This window comes from Sturnus vulgaris, chromosome 6 (genome assembly GCF_052056855.1).
Source record: "Sturnus vulgaris isolate bStuVul1 chromosome 6, bStuVul1.hap1, whole genome shotgun sequence".
NCBI classification, from domain to species: Eukaryota; Metazoa; Chordata; class Aves; order Passeriformes; family Sturnidae; genus Sturnus; species Sturnus vulgaris.
Window position 1 is genome coordinate 11,073,107 of NC_142248.1, and position 14,648 is coordinate 11,087,754.

General features: G+C 39.4%; 1 protein-coding gene across 1 annotated transcript in view; it reads right to left on the reverse strand.

The window, feature by feature from the left end:
* Positions 1 to 14,648, reverse strand: part of LTK (leukocyte receptor tyrosine kinase) — a 97,509-nt gene that overhangs the window by 49,461 nt on the left and 33,400 nt on the right. Inside the window, exons 2-4 of the mRNA XM_014869194.2 lie at positions 7,989 to 8,102; positions 3,998 to 4,153; positions 3,160 to 3,382 (exon numbers count right to left, since the gene is read on the reverse strand). Coding sequence (XP_014724680.2) covers positions 3,160 to 3,382; positions 3,998 to 4,153; positions 7,989 to 8,102 — 493 coding nt within the window. The remainder of the gene's footprint in view (positions 1 to 3,159; positions 3,383 to 3,997; positions 4,154 to 7,988; positions 8,103 to 14,648) is intronic.

Here is a 14,648-nt window from a genome sequence, read left to right on the forward strand (position 1 = left end):
TGTGGATTAAAACAACCACATTAGTAGAATGGAAGTGTCAAAGATGGCAAGTTATTTCAAGTGTCTCAGAAGATGGTGGAGCATTTTATCACCACCACCCTTCCAAAAAAAGGAGGAAGACACAAAAAACTAAGCAATAAACAGTTTTGTGAGGTTGGCTAACTGAAAACCCAACATGGCCATGAACTTTTTGTTTTCTGATCTACCAAGACTGTGGCCATTCCAGAATGAAAACAGAACAAAATGAGCTAGGCTTATTGACTACAGAAAGTGAAAATACTATCCCTGCCCTGAATGATGATTTTTATTCTCAGTGAAGTGTGGGTACTTAGAGTTGAAAGAAATTAGCTTCTTACTGAAACAGGTTTGGGTGAGAACACTGAAATAATTGTGGTCCACAACGAACACAAGCATGTGAAAACATTCAAAACTACACAAGACTCAAGAATTTTCATCTGTGGCTGATTCTGGGTCTGTACGGTAAAGATGAAAAGGTAGGATAAGCAAAATAGTAAAAAATATTTAAGAAAAAAAAAGTTTTTTAAAAAAGTAAAATATATTAGATGTGACCTGAATGAGCACCATAACCATAACCCTGAGAAAGTGCAGTTTTCTGAGTTAAGAGCCAGACAAAGAAGGCTTGGCCTTGCAAGCAAGGCTATGGGCTCCTGATGTTTGAGCTTTACTGACATAATAAGAAATAAAAATATATATACTCTTTGTAAATGCATAGAAACTCAAACACTTCCCTCCCTCAGCAGTTCTCCTTCTAATGGCATTAACTCAGAATACCCATGATCTATAGGTGTGGTATTTTAAAATAAATGTCATGACTTTGTGACTTTGCCCTACTTGTTCAGAGAACATGGTACTGAAAGTCCATCTGTTTCTTTTTTCTTTCATTAAGGCTTATTTGTGAAAAAGTGATGGCAGCTTCAATACTACCAATTTAATGATATCCTAGTAGTTAGTGAGGTGAACAGGACAGAAACTTTCTCTCATATGTAACATATATCTAAACTTTTGGGAACTGTGTAGCTAATGGATCCTGAAGGAGACAACACCATCAGGAGAATATTTCTAGGTCCAGAAAGAGGAGAGTTACTGAAGTAGCCTGGTGCAGCTGAAGTTTATGATGAAGTATTGCTTGTTCCTAAGTTGAGAGGTGAGAAAAGGGACTGAAGCAGGATTTCCTGGAGTATCTGATTGTCTGGAAAAAGTGCCACCTACTCTTTTTTCTGTGTCCAAGTTTCTACTCTGATGTGAAGACTGTCCCCTGGCAGTAATTTTCACTGGTTACACTAGGTACTATACATAGGCATTTATCTCAAGGTCATCTGCTCATTGTCCTCCTTGTTCTGCTGTAAATTGTGCAGCAGCGTTTGGTTAAGACAGAAAAGCTTGTAGAGCTCCTACCGCCTGTGGAAAGCCCCTGTAAAGTGAGAACACTTCAAGGTGGTCTCTCCTCAACAACCAATGTTGTTAAAATCTTAATCATGGAAAGAATGTTCATTTCAGGCTAACTGCCTAGCAAGAAGCAGGTCAATCACTGTGTTAGAAATAAATTCTGTTCAGCCTGCATGGTCAGGTTTTTTTTAATTGTACTGGGATTTTAAAGTTTCCCCGTAATGAGGGAGGAAAGGAAGGCTATTTGATGGTTCCTAACTTTGTTTTCTCTCTTTTCTATTGTTTCTACCACGATTTCAAACAAGACTTGGTTTCGTCCCCTGTTTAAAATCTTAAGTGCAAATTCTCTGAGCTTACCAGTGCTTCATTTAATTCAGTAAGAAAAAGTAATATCAGTACCTGTGCCAACTTCCATTAAAGCTAACTTCATTCTAATAAACCTAAATGCTATCACTTTTAGAGAGATGATAATCTTGACTTCATATAGAATTGTTTTGAAATAAGCTGCTAAACAATATCTATGATCCATTCCAGAGATGCTGCAGTGATTACCAGCGAAGCCTGGTCTGACCAGTAAGGTGTAGCAAAAGGATATTTTATGAGTTTACATATTGGAATGGAGCTGCAGCTGCAGAGGACTGTCAAATACTCAATAGCAGCTTTGAGTAGGTAAAAAAGGATATTAGAAATTAATCCCAGAAAATGCAATAGATTCCCAGTGCAATTAGCAAGAAGATGGGGAAGGAATAGCCAGGAAGGAACTGAGCAACAGCTGAAAATGAGACAGAAAGAGAGAGAGATCTGAAAGGGAAAAAAAAAAAGTTTATTTTAGTCAAACTCTGCTGTCTTTGGCTGACAGGGACTCCTCACTACAGATCTCCATGGCAGCCTGGGGAGTGCCAAAGAATTCAAAGAAAACAAGAACTGGGATCTATTGCTTAAGTTCTCCCTGGGAGTCAGTCAGGTGATGGAAATAAAAAACTCTGTTATGTGTCTGACCCAGGTTCTTACAAGTTGGACTGCAGCAAAGGAAAAACAAGCACATGGAAAATGGCAAAATTAGATGACATGTGGATTCTTCTCTTTCTTTTCCTGTTGTGATTTGTTCCCTTTACCCATTTCTTTTTCTTACTGCATTCTGTTATACACAGGAATGTAAAAGTAAAAGGTTGGCAGGGTCAAAGGGAATACAGGACAAGATCTGGGGTTGTTACACCTTCTTTTGTTTTCCTTCACCTCTTCCTACCTCAGTTTTTTCCCTCCATGAACTCTACAAATGGAGCAGAAGTGGATGCTCCTGAACCTACTAGAAAGGAGGAAATTACCAAAGAGGTGAAATTAACCCCACCTCAAAATGAGAACTGTGACCCTTGTAGCATTGGTTGGACCCACTGGATCCATAGAGGTATCAGTCATGTTACCAAGGCAGTTTCTGGACTGGATGCATTTTACAGCTGCAGTGCTAGAATCAGTGAAAAAATTAATCACTCTTCACCCTTCTAAACGCGAGGGAAGGAGAGTGAGATCCAAGCTAGTGTGTTCTTTGCAAAGGGGACACACAAAGCTTTTGTCTGTCACAGGCATCCTGTCAGGAGGCTGTGTGCTTCAGTCCTGACAGTCGTATCTTTATTTTCTGCTGTAATAGTAGCAATGATCTCAAGAAGGCAAAAGACACTGATAAACAGCAGCCTGGAGGAGTTCCACTCTACCTTGCAATTCAAAGGATTAACAGTTGAAAATTGATAATCTTACCTGGCATTGTCCTCATGGCCAGCTCTTAGAGAAGTTATTGTGTTTTTGTTTGTCTCCACATACTTGATTTCAACTGTGAATCTCTGGAGGAGAGGAGCACCATCCTGTGAACATATGGCCAATTCCAGCAAGCAGGAATCCAGGCTCCCAGGCAGGATGGGGCTTTGCAGGCTGAACTCACATCTATCTGGGAATCTACTGGTGTTCAGGAGGAAAATGTCTCCTGTGAAGAGAAAGAAAACCACAACAAAACAAGAGACACACAGCATGGATGGAAGAGAGATAATAAGAGGAAAATGGAGAAGGAGTTTGAAAAAAGGAGCCATGAGAATAAAGGAAGAACTATGCACAAAAACAAAAATATAGAGAGAGAATAGAATAAAAATTAAGGGTGTAAGTAAAGAAATTATAGAAGAAATGAAAAGAAACCAAAACAGCATGAAGACATGTCCAACAAAAGAAAAGCCAAAGACTTTGCCAGTCAGACAGCAGACATGTGGAGCCAGCTCTGGCTTGTATAGGATTGAGTTTCCCAAGTAAAATCCAGTGTCTATAAGCAAAAGTAGCTTATCCCAAAATGGGGAGATAGAAAATGAGTATATAAAGGGGCAGACTATTTGGAGGGTACATCCATACACAGGTGAGGGAGCACACATGAATTGCATGGCTCTTGCTGGCTCTTGGGCACTGGCTGTGCCTTTTGGGAGCTCTGCACCAGAACCAGCACATGGGGGAATTTTAGGGACACAGCCCTGAGGTCTCAGCCTGCTGACTCCTGCTGCAGCCAGAGCTGGGCTAAAGCAGGAATCCACGCCAGGGGAACTGCAGCTCTGCCTACCTTCAACATCTCCGTGGGAGGAACTGTTCTCCAGAAGCATCTGCTGCCTCTCCTGGGACACCAGGACACCAATGGAAGATAACACCCAGTCTGGTTTTCCAAAATTGTCTGTGGATGTCACCCAGGAGCAGCTTGAGCCGATGATACAAGAGACTTCTGTTGTGAGAAACCAAAAGTTTCAGTGAGACCTATCCTGGCTCAAGGGGCACATGAGTGACCAAATGTACAGTGTATGGGGCTTATATCTCCCAACAAATGGAAGAACTGAAGAGGAAAAAGAAATTTTGACTTGGGCAATAGCAAGAGAATCTCTCCCAGAGCAGGTCAAAGAACAAAGAATGAAAATCTAACCTGCAAATTCTTGGCAGAATGTAAGTCAAATTCCTCCCACTAGTATCAACAATGAATTTATATTAGTGGAAGGTCTAGACCACAAGTACTCCAAGTCCCAAATGAGAATAATACCAATAATATCAACAGGGATATTGAAACTGTATGGATTTAGCATTTTGGCAGAAAGAAAGAAAGAAAGGAAGAACTGATACTCTAAGGGCAACCCTCTCTTAGCAATAGAAAGAGCTTGACAGGGTCTTAAGCAAAACAGATGAGCAATGAAAACTTTACATATTTTTTTTTATCTTTATAAAACTGTTTTGCTCTCCTCTAGTAGGATGGATAAGAATGTCTTCTTAACAAACTCCAGAGTTTGCTCACAGTACTAAAGACACTAGATCATCTTGGCCAGAATTTTTCATAATCAGCATATTATAAACCAGACAAGAAGTAATTCACTGTTCTCTCATCAATCTAATATAAACTCCCTGAAGGGATGTTAGCTGCACAAAGCTCTCCCACACAGAGTGGAGTTGAATAGAGCTGATATTAATTTGCATGATATTTATTTTCAGTAGTAATAATAATATTACAGTAATAACTGGAGTGTCCTCAGGCCAAGTAAGAAATATTAAGAGACTAAACATTCATATTTGGGATCCTAATGTTAGAAGGTATTCGAACCTTGCAAACAGGAATGACAGAAAGTTATCCCTTTGGTTGTCCTGTTCCTGTGGAGGAGAACAGGCAAGGACAGAATTAAGGACAGGGACATAATAAGGAAGTGTGGGGTGGGGCACAAGTAGGGCAAAAATGAAAACATAAGAGCCTCCAGAATATTTCCTATACTTCAACTAAACTTTCACACAAAGGAGAAATAGAAGCATCTTTTGAATGTGACAGCAAAAGCAGACTTTCTCCTAATTACTGAAGTTAGAATTAACTTCATTTTTATAAAACAACATCCAGCAAGCAGAGGCAAGATAAACACAGATGTTATAGAGTTGCACACATAACTTTGGGTTGGCACAGGCTCTGGTCTCCCACCCAAACACTTCTCCTCCCTTGCTTTGGACACTGCCCAGCTCTTTCTGGCCTGCTCACACTGGAGTTTTCTGCCTCTCTCAAGCTGACACCTGGGCCAACCATCCAAATATCTTCTTAGCCCAATTCAGCAAATGCATGCAGCTTAGGAAAGGCCTGGGCAGTGTTCAGCCCATCGTTTTTACATGGAAGCCACAAGCAGATGAGCTGGCAAATTGTGTATGTGTGTGTATGCAATGCCAGATACCAGCAGCACACAGGAATGAGGACACCAGTCCCTCTCCTGGCTCTGTTGGATCTAGGGAAAAATGTCTGTGCACAGCTCTGGGCTATGGTTCGATGATGCAGTAAAACAACTTTAGGGATCTCAATAGCTCAGAAACTCCATAGCTGTGTGAGACAAAGCAGAGTCCACATCCAGACCTGCTGTGCTGTTTCAAATTTATTGAGGCTTGGCAGTTAACTCAGTATCCATTGACTTATTGTCAGTAGAAGTAATATTTTTATCGGATAATTTTTTTATTTGCAGGTACAACCCAGAAAGCAATTTCTCTCACAACAGCATAACGGACAAAGAGACCCAAGTGAAAGCTCAGGAAAGAAAAATTTTCTTTTTCAACTAGAGAGTTACTTAGAACTATTGTTTATGACAAAATCATTTCATCAAACCTTACTAATACCTCAGCTTGCAGTGGCAAGGACTCTACCAATGCAGATTCGGTCCTTTGTCTTATGTTACAAGGTTGTTCACAGCTGAAATAGGTGAACACAACTTTCCCCTTGAAAAGCACCTAATTCCCAACTCTCTGGGCTTTATATGGCCTGTCTGCCACAACCTGAGGCTAAAGAAATCTGAATACGAAGAAGAGTCTGAAACAGATCAGGAAAGGTTTTGACATTCAGTAAAAAAATGACTGTTTTCTCTGGGAAGAGATTATATGTGTTGCATTGTGATGGATCAACAATAAGCTGTTTTTTAGCACAAATCACAGAGTAAGAGAACTGGGTACACTCATGGTCACGGTGAAAGAGAACACTGAAAGCTGAAACCTCTAGTGTCACTATGTACCACCTTACAGGTGTTTCATATCCAGCTTTGCTTATGAACCTGCAGAACCCTCAAGTACAAGTCAGCAAAAAGGGAAAATATGAAAAATTGAAAGAAAAAATGTATAATAGAGAAATATATCTGCATTACTACAATCAGCAAAGGATATATTTTAAGGTATTACAAAAATGCTCCAAAGAAGATTAGATGGAAAAAAAACCTCATGGACAGTCCAGAGTATATCAGAATGGACTTTAAAGAATTAGATACCATCTGGAAGATGTTACTATAGGAAACATTCCTCTGGCAAGGCTACATCTCCTTGCCACCTCCTGGGAGGAATGTGTGGCTTTCCTAACACCCAGAGGCCTTTCTTTATTGTTTAGCAACTTCATTAACAGCCTGACCAAGGAGACAGAGTGCGGCCTCAGCAAGGTCACAGAGGTCACAAAAGAGCTGGCAGAGCAGAGGGCTGTGCTGCCACGCAGAGCAGCCTCCACAGGCTGGGGATTGGGCTGACAGGAGCCCCTGGATGGAAAAGCCAAGTCCTGCACCTCGGGGTGTGACCCATGCACCAGTGCTGGGGGCTGGCTGGAAAGCAGCCCAGGAGAAGGGCTTTGGGAGCATGGTGAACAACAAACAGTGCACCCCTACAACAAAGGCAGCCAACAACTTTCTGGGCTGAATTAGGAACAGCATGGCCAGCAGGTCAAGAGAAGTGATCCTTCCTCTCTCTTCAGCACTGGTGAGACCACAGCTGGAGTTCTGTGCTCAGCTCTGGGCTCCTCAATGCAGGGGACATCCCTGCAGGAGCAAAGATGACTGAGGGACCAGAGCAGCTTTCATGAGAGGAGAGGCTGGCACAGCTGGGACTGTTCAGTCTGCAGAAGAGTATGGTCAGGGGGATTTTATCAATGTGTACAAACGCTTTGATGAGAGGGAAGGAAGAGGAAGCTAGGCATTCTCAGTAGTGTCCATTGACAGGACAAGAGGCAGTGAGCACGTGTTAGAAAACCTCACTGCTCACTTGGTTTCCACAATGCCTTGAAAATAAAATTCCATTTGGAAAAAAACTTAATTCAGTATCAAAAAAGATACTTTATTCTATAGTAGTGGGAAAGCAGCTCCACTAACTCTTTTTTATTTCAAGAATTTCCAACCCCAGATCTGGTGGATTTCAGTGTGCTGATGGAAATAATTTTTCTTTCCTTTTTCTTCCTTTTCCCTTTTCTTGCTGTGTTGTGGTTTTTTAATTTATTTTATTTGTTTGAGTTTTTTTGTTTGTTTATTGAGGGAGAGGCAGTAAGTTTCTTTTGTGGAGGATTTTTGGAGTTCTTCATGGTTTGGTTTGCTTGCTATGAGTTTGAGCTTCTTTGTTTTTGTTTAATACAGAAATAAGTAATTCCCTTAAGTTTACACTGGACTTTCTGAGTCATTGCTCTAGTTCCAGTCAGAAACACAGTGTCACAGCTTTCTGGTAAGAGGTGCTTGTGACTGCCAGCATCTATCTTACACCTGATTCTGAGGGAGAAATAAGGAGGATGAAAGGAAGAGGACTTATGGTACCTGGCTTAGAAGGCTGATGCAATGAAACCATCCGATTTTTTATCAGGGAGAGCTTCTGAGTTGGATTTGGTGAAGAAGAGTTTTCTTCATGTGATCCAGAGCAGGAGACAACGGCTACAACAAAATAAAAAGAAGAAGGGATGTGTTTGATGTTGCTATACAAAACTCTGCTCCCATATTATAAAGCATGAGCATACAAATAACAAAGCCCTGCTACATCACTCTCACCTTCATTGCAATGCATTGGTGCAGGACCATCCTGATGTCTCCAGAACAATTCATACCAACATCTATTTTATTTATTTAACCTGTGCATGTCAAAATACACATGCAGTAGTTTGTATCTAAGATTATCCCTGGTCTTTCCTAGAAGTCATAAACAAGTTGGCAAAAACAAACATTTGTTGTCAAAAGGTGTTCACAGGCAGCAAGATGCAAAAGGAATTGCTTTCAAACCTAGACCATTTGGGTTATGAATTCAGCAATATAAAAACATCAAAGCATGTCAGAGGGAACAGGAATCTTACTCACATGAATTGCAGTTGAGACAAGGACGTACAGACATGCCATTAATAACATCTAAGATATTTTCAGCAGAGTGAATTTGAACAATAATATTACAAAAACTTGCATCAGTATCTATAAAAAGAAAAACCTCTCAAACTTGAACATATGTTCATACGTTACACTCACTATTGCATATCGTTTTTCAGCAATATCTGGTCTGATGTTGAAATGCTATAACAGTTTTCATTTTAGTATATATGACAATGAATCACACAGTGAGTAAAATGCTGTGAAATGTTCCATAGCATGAAAATGCTGCATCTTTCCATCTTTTATTATGTTACTAAAGACAGTCATTCAAGGGCTTCCAAGGAAATGTAATTTTAGAACAGAACAGAGCAGCATCATGCTGCAGCAGACCCATGCTATATACTGATGACAGATTTGGGGTCTCCACAGATCAATTGTCAAACATTATATTTTTTTCTTGCCTCTGTTTCCAAATATTTAGGGATATTAATATTGGAAAAGTTGATTTTGCACTGCATATAAGACACAGGCACTGTCCTGATAAACAAGGTATCTTCAATAACAGGATGAAATCCTCAAAAAGAATGGGAATTATGTGGCCAAAGTTTAGCCAGCCTTATGAAAGTGCTGTCTAATGAAAAATCCAAGCTAATAAACAATCATATATTGCAAACCAATCTATTTTATTATATTAAAAGAAAATCTGCTGTGTAAAGGGCTTTTGACAACTGAATTCTGCTCCTCCCAACTTATGCTCTGTGTCTTTTGAGATAGAGAACTGAGCAGTATCTCCCATTCTTCACTCAGCACTGCTCCAGCTTCAGTATTTACTTCCCCAGGGTTTTCTGTAAAGTCTGTTCCACCCACTCGTCTCCTCACACACTCCAAGCTGCTTGTATACTTTGGAAATACCCTGAGTATCATGGGACCCACAAACACAGCACAGTCATAGCAGAAGTTCTGCTAGAGACATTTTTCCTAATACAACTAAAACTGAAACAAAATATTTGACGCAGTCACACCCCACCCCCATCCCCTACAAACACCTTTGGGATGTTCCTCTTGCTTTTCATTAACACAAGATCCAGTGGCAGATTACCAGCAACGGAGCCCTAAGCTACCTGAAACATGAATTTACTCCCTCAATATGGAAAATACTTCCATTGCTATTTGTGATGGCTGAGAAAAATAAGATACAAAACAACAGTAACACCATACTGAGTTTTGGCAAAAAACTTCAGGAGTTCATTCTAATGTATTCACCTATCCTGGGAAGATGCCTCTTACCTAACTGGACACCTGAGAGGAAGGAAGGGCAGTCATTACAGCTGAGTTCACTGATCCTTGGACAGAAGAGCCTAGACTCAGTGACACACAAGGAATTTGTTCATATGCACCCAGAGAAATAGGTCCCCATTCATTCATTTCATCAGAGCAAAGAATTTCTGGCTGTGGTGGAGCAGAAGAGAATTCATGGTAGCACCTTAGCAGCCTCTAGTCCAGATTATGCTCTTGCTTTATATTTCAATTGTTTTTCTTTCTCATTTATTCAGCTTCTTCAATTTAATTGAAAATTAGTGCACATAGTCACTAAGGCGCTTCTGATAATCCCACATCATGTCCTCTCACACATGTAATTTTTTGTATTACATAAATATCAGCATGAAAAAAATAGTAATGACTATTACTTTTCACCTCCGTGATTTCTCTGTCTTGATCAGCAAAAGTCAATTGTTTAAGTGAAAAGAAATATAAGATGGAAAGGAAGGAGATTCATGATTTTAAGCTAAGTCTGTAATTAAGAAACATAAAATGATCAGGAAGAAACAGTGAAACATTCAACTGTCGCAGGAAAAAGATGGGATCTTTTAACAGCACAGCTCAACTCCATCTCTTTTTCAGTATAATCAGAAACCTCCAGGACTGAGAAGGTAATTCCATTTCTTTCACTATCTTACAGAAAAAGAAAAAAAAATTTAAGATACCTGCAGGGAGGATTTTTCTCCTGAATCTTGTTGTTACCTTGCAGAAGAGAAGAAAATTACAGAAAATACTTCTAGAACTCCTGATGGGAAATCAATTCCAGATCAGCCAAGACATCTCTCTGACAAAACAGGCATTTCCTTTAGAGCACTTTCCAGTGATATTCTTCGAATATCAAAATAGCAACTCAATATTTCTCACTGTTTCTCTGAGAAGATTAATGTATAGAATAACAGCTCTGTCAGGAAGTCACACTAAGCCTGAAGAAGACTCTTTTTCTGCTACCTATTCAAGTATTTTTCAATGCTCCTAAACCTTCCACTTTCAGCTCAATAAATAACCTCTCTCATTCATGAGTATTTACAGCCTTAAGTTATTAACCTTGCCCTTTGAAAATATCAATAGGATCTCCTGCTGCTTGCTATTAAACTCTCTTATTCTTTGCTCATTATTTGGTTCAACCCCAAGTCCCTTGCTTACTTCATCACTTTTGTTGTACTCTGTCTGGACAGATTGCAGGTAATGGTCAAAAGGGGAGCAACACAACAAAACACAGTTTTTCCAAGGCTTACAGGGTGCTAGTTCAGGATCTTCTAGAGCCCTCTCCAGTTTTTCAGGGAAAAAGGCAGAAAGGCAGACATCAGTGCACACTAATGCCATGCTATGCAGAATCGACATTCTCTCTCTCTCTCTCTCTCTCCTGAGATCTCCCTGTCAATCCATGCTCCAATCTCATCAGACATTTTGGCCAAAATAAATTATTTTAGTCGACTGTCTACCATGGTATCAAGTGTCTCTGTGACATATTTCCTTCCAGGTCATGTCTTCCCACCCTCCACTCTATTAGTTCCCTTTGAGATACCTAGTTCCCGTTGGTGAGCTGAACTCTGACTTTTTTCCCTGCCTTAATCTGTAAGTTATCAGCAGATCATCAGTACAGTTTTAATGTTGTCTTCTGATTTATCCCTAAACTCCTAAATAGAACATAACCCAGAGGTTACATTTACAGGAAACTTACAGGTGGAGAGAGTTAATTGACAATGATTCCTGTTTACAGTGGTGTTTTAAACCAAAATATGACACAGCAATTTGCACCAGGCATTCACTTAAGTACACATATAAAATATCAATTTAAGAACGTGACTGAAGGTAGGATGTCCTACAGGACTTTTGTCACACTGATAAACTCATTTGACAAACTGACACTGCAACAAGATGTCTTTTCAAATAAGCCCTTTAGATTAAGAAGCAATTATAGACCCTTTTCTAGCTCTTTGATCCTATATAAAGTATTCTGGTATTTTTACTCAGACTGATGTAAGGCAGCAATCTCATACTACCAAGCAGTTTTACATTGCAGGAGTAGAGCAGAGTAATTAAGTACTTTCATCCAGCTTATTTCGTTTACCCTTTTAAAATACTAATGCAGCATTAACTTTCTTGCAGTTCTGCAGAATTTCCTCAGTAGTCTGACAGACTTACTGAAAATATCAACATGGATAAGACATAGATGTCTTTCAGAGTTACTCAACTAGTTCTTTCAAAATTCTTGAACACAAGCTGTCTCAACCAGTTGTTTTACAAAGTAGGCATTTTAATGACACTTTTTTTCCACAATATTTTTTGGTTGTTAAGAAAGTCATTGCATTATTTCAATGTGACAGTAAAAAACTAATTTTTGGGGTTTTTTTTCCAGAGTACTTTACTGAATAATATTTACTGAATAAATAATACTTACTGAATAATTTTTCTTTTTGTCTCTATTATCAACAAACCTCCTACACACATTTATGACAGATTCATATAATTGTTAAAATATTTTTGCTATTAATACACTTGGAAAATTTCCTTAGACTTTTTGTTGTTTTCTTCTTAATTTCTTTTACTTTTTTCATCCATAGATGAAACTTTTCAACTTCCCTTCAATACAAGCAATGTAGTATTTTCCTTATTTTTTTTAATAACAGCATAGCTCCCTCCCATCAGCTATAGGCTTGTAGCTTTCTAGCTGTTTACACAAGCAACTCAATTATTATCTGAATCTTTCTGTCCATGAACTTTCTTTCTACTGAGATCCTTTGGCACTGTTTTAAATTCTGAGAGATTTACCTCTTCTGGAACTACCAAGTTATACCATTTTCAGATGTTATTTAGGCACAAAAGTCCATTTATTTGAATATCTCAGCTGAACTACATCTTCAGATTTTTATTCTATTTCCAAGAAAGATGTACTCAGGCCACAACCACTTCCACTTGCAGAACATCCAAGTTTAGTTCTGAGCTCAATTCTTATCTCAATTCTTTATCTGCTGAGAACGGATCCAAGATATTATCCTAACAAGTGACAGGGGAATTTTCATCCTGATACTGTCATCTATTCAATATCTCAAATATACTCCCATGCTAGCAGAATGAAACTACTGATATTCCACTTCTGTTGAAGGCTTCACATACAAATACACACACACATGGGGAAAAAACCATTTTTTCCTCTCCTCTTGCACACAACATGCATATCTCATCTGGATTTTTAGTTGGATTTGACAGTGTATAGCAGTCATCAGCAATCTCATTGACATTTATTTTAGGTATTAATTAACCTTCAAGATAATTTTATTCAATGGCTGGGGAAAGAGGCAGTGTCATTTTAGCTGTACAATGCCGTTCCAAATTTGCTCCTGCCCTTTGATTTCAGCCACAGGAATTCTCCCTCCTACTCAGAGAAAATCCAGTTTATTAGCACTGTAGGTTTAGAAGTTAGTAATTGCATTTCACTGCCACTTGCTTATTAGCCAGCCTCATCACGCTGGTCACAGGCAGTTGGAGAACTCCTCTTTCAGTCCTTGGGGCCTTGTTTAATTTTATTCTCAATACCTTGCCTCTCTGCTAAGCAAGTGTTTTTATTTTTTGCTTTTCTATCATTTCCCTTGGCTGCTCATTTAACACCATGTGGAAAAGTATGTCCTAACAAGTCTGGAAGATTGCTTCCTCTCCAGTGAGCTGGAGGCCAGTCAAACTGCACAGTGTCTTCTTGCTGGAGAATAGACATGCATTCATTGACCCAAGTCTCATACAACTTATCTGACTAGAACAATACTTACAGACTTTGATTTGTTTGGTTGGTTTTTAACTTCCTTCCTGCTTTATATGCAGAACATGAATGGTATCTAAGAACATACTTTGTTCATCTTTCTTCAACACCATTACAAAATTTCTAAAAGTTAGTTACATTCTCCAAAACTAAACCCAGCCATTTATACTACGGACTGTACTTGGTAGCTGTGTTGGTAGATATTTATTTCAGAGAACCTTCTCAGATATTGCAATCCCAATTGGCATCCTATCCACAAGAGACAGAACTCCACCTCCTTGCCCACCTGCTGACTGCTGACAGGAATCTTCCTTGAAGGGTGGTAATGGATCAATCCAAAGGGATTTTCACAACCAGTAAGTCCCTGTTATAATATTCACTGGCATTGCCAAAGATCATCTGCAGTTTCCATGACATACTGAACCACTAGACATTTATGGTTGTACAAAATTCCTACAGTCCCCTCTCCTGCTGCTCACAGCAAGCTCCTTCCTGGCTGCCCCTAGATACACAAAATGCTGCTTTGTCTCACATTTCCTCGCTTTCTTTATTCAGTCACTCAGTGGCCAGTTCCTTCCCTGGATAGTGGTGTTTCCTGAATCATTTTGTGCAACCACTCCTTGTTCTCCCCAATGCTTTGTAGAGTGCATCCTCATCCCTTCATGCATTAAATACTTGTTTCTAATAAAATCACTGTGTCTCTCTTCAAAAGCAAAGACTTGTGAAGCTCTGGCACTAAGCACAGTACATTGCAGGTTTCCTCCCTGTGCTACAGCTACTAGACAGAGCTCACCCAGAAAAAGATTTGTCCATGGCATCTATATTTTTCTCACATCTATATTTTACCTCACATATTGAATAGGATGCAAGGTGAAGTTCCTTGGTCCTCCCCTCAATACTACTTCCCTAACTTGGCATATTGCCTTTGAATAGCAACTTGCTAATTATTCAGTTTTCAGTGTACATCTACACCTACTGAAATAGATCAGAATTACTGTTTTAATTACTATTGAGAAATAGGATGCCAAAACCACTTCTTGAAATCCAAA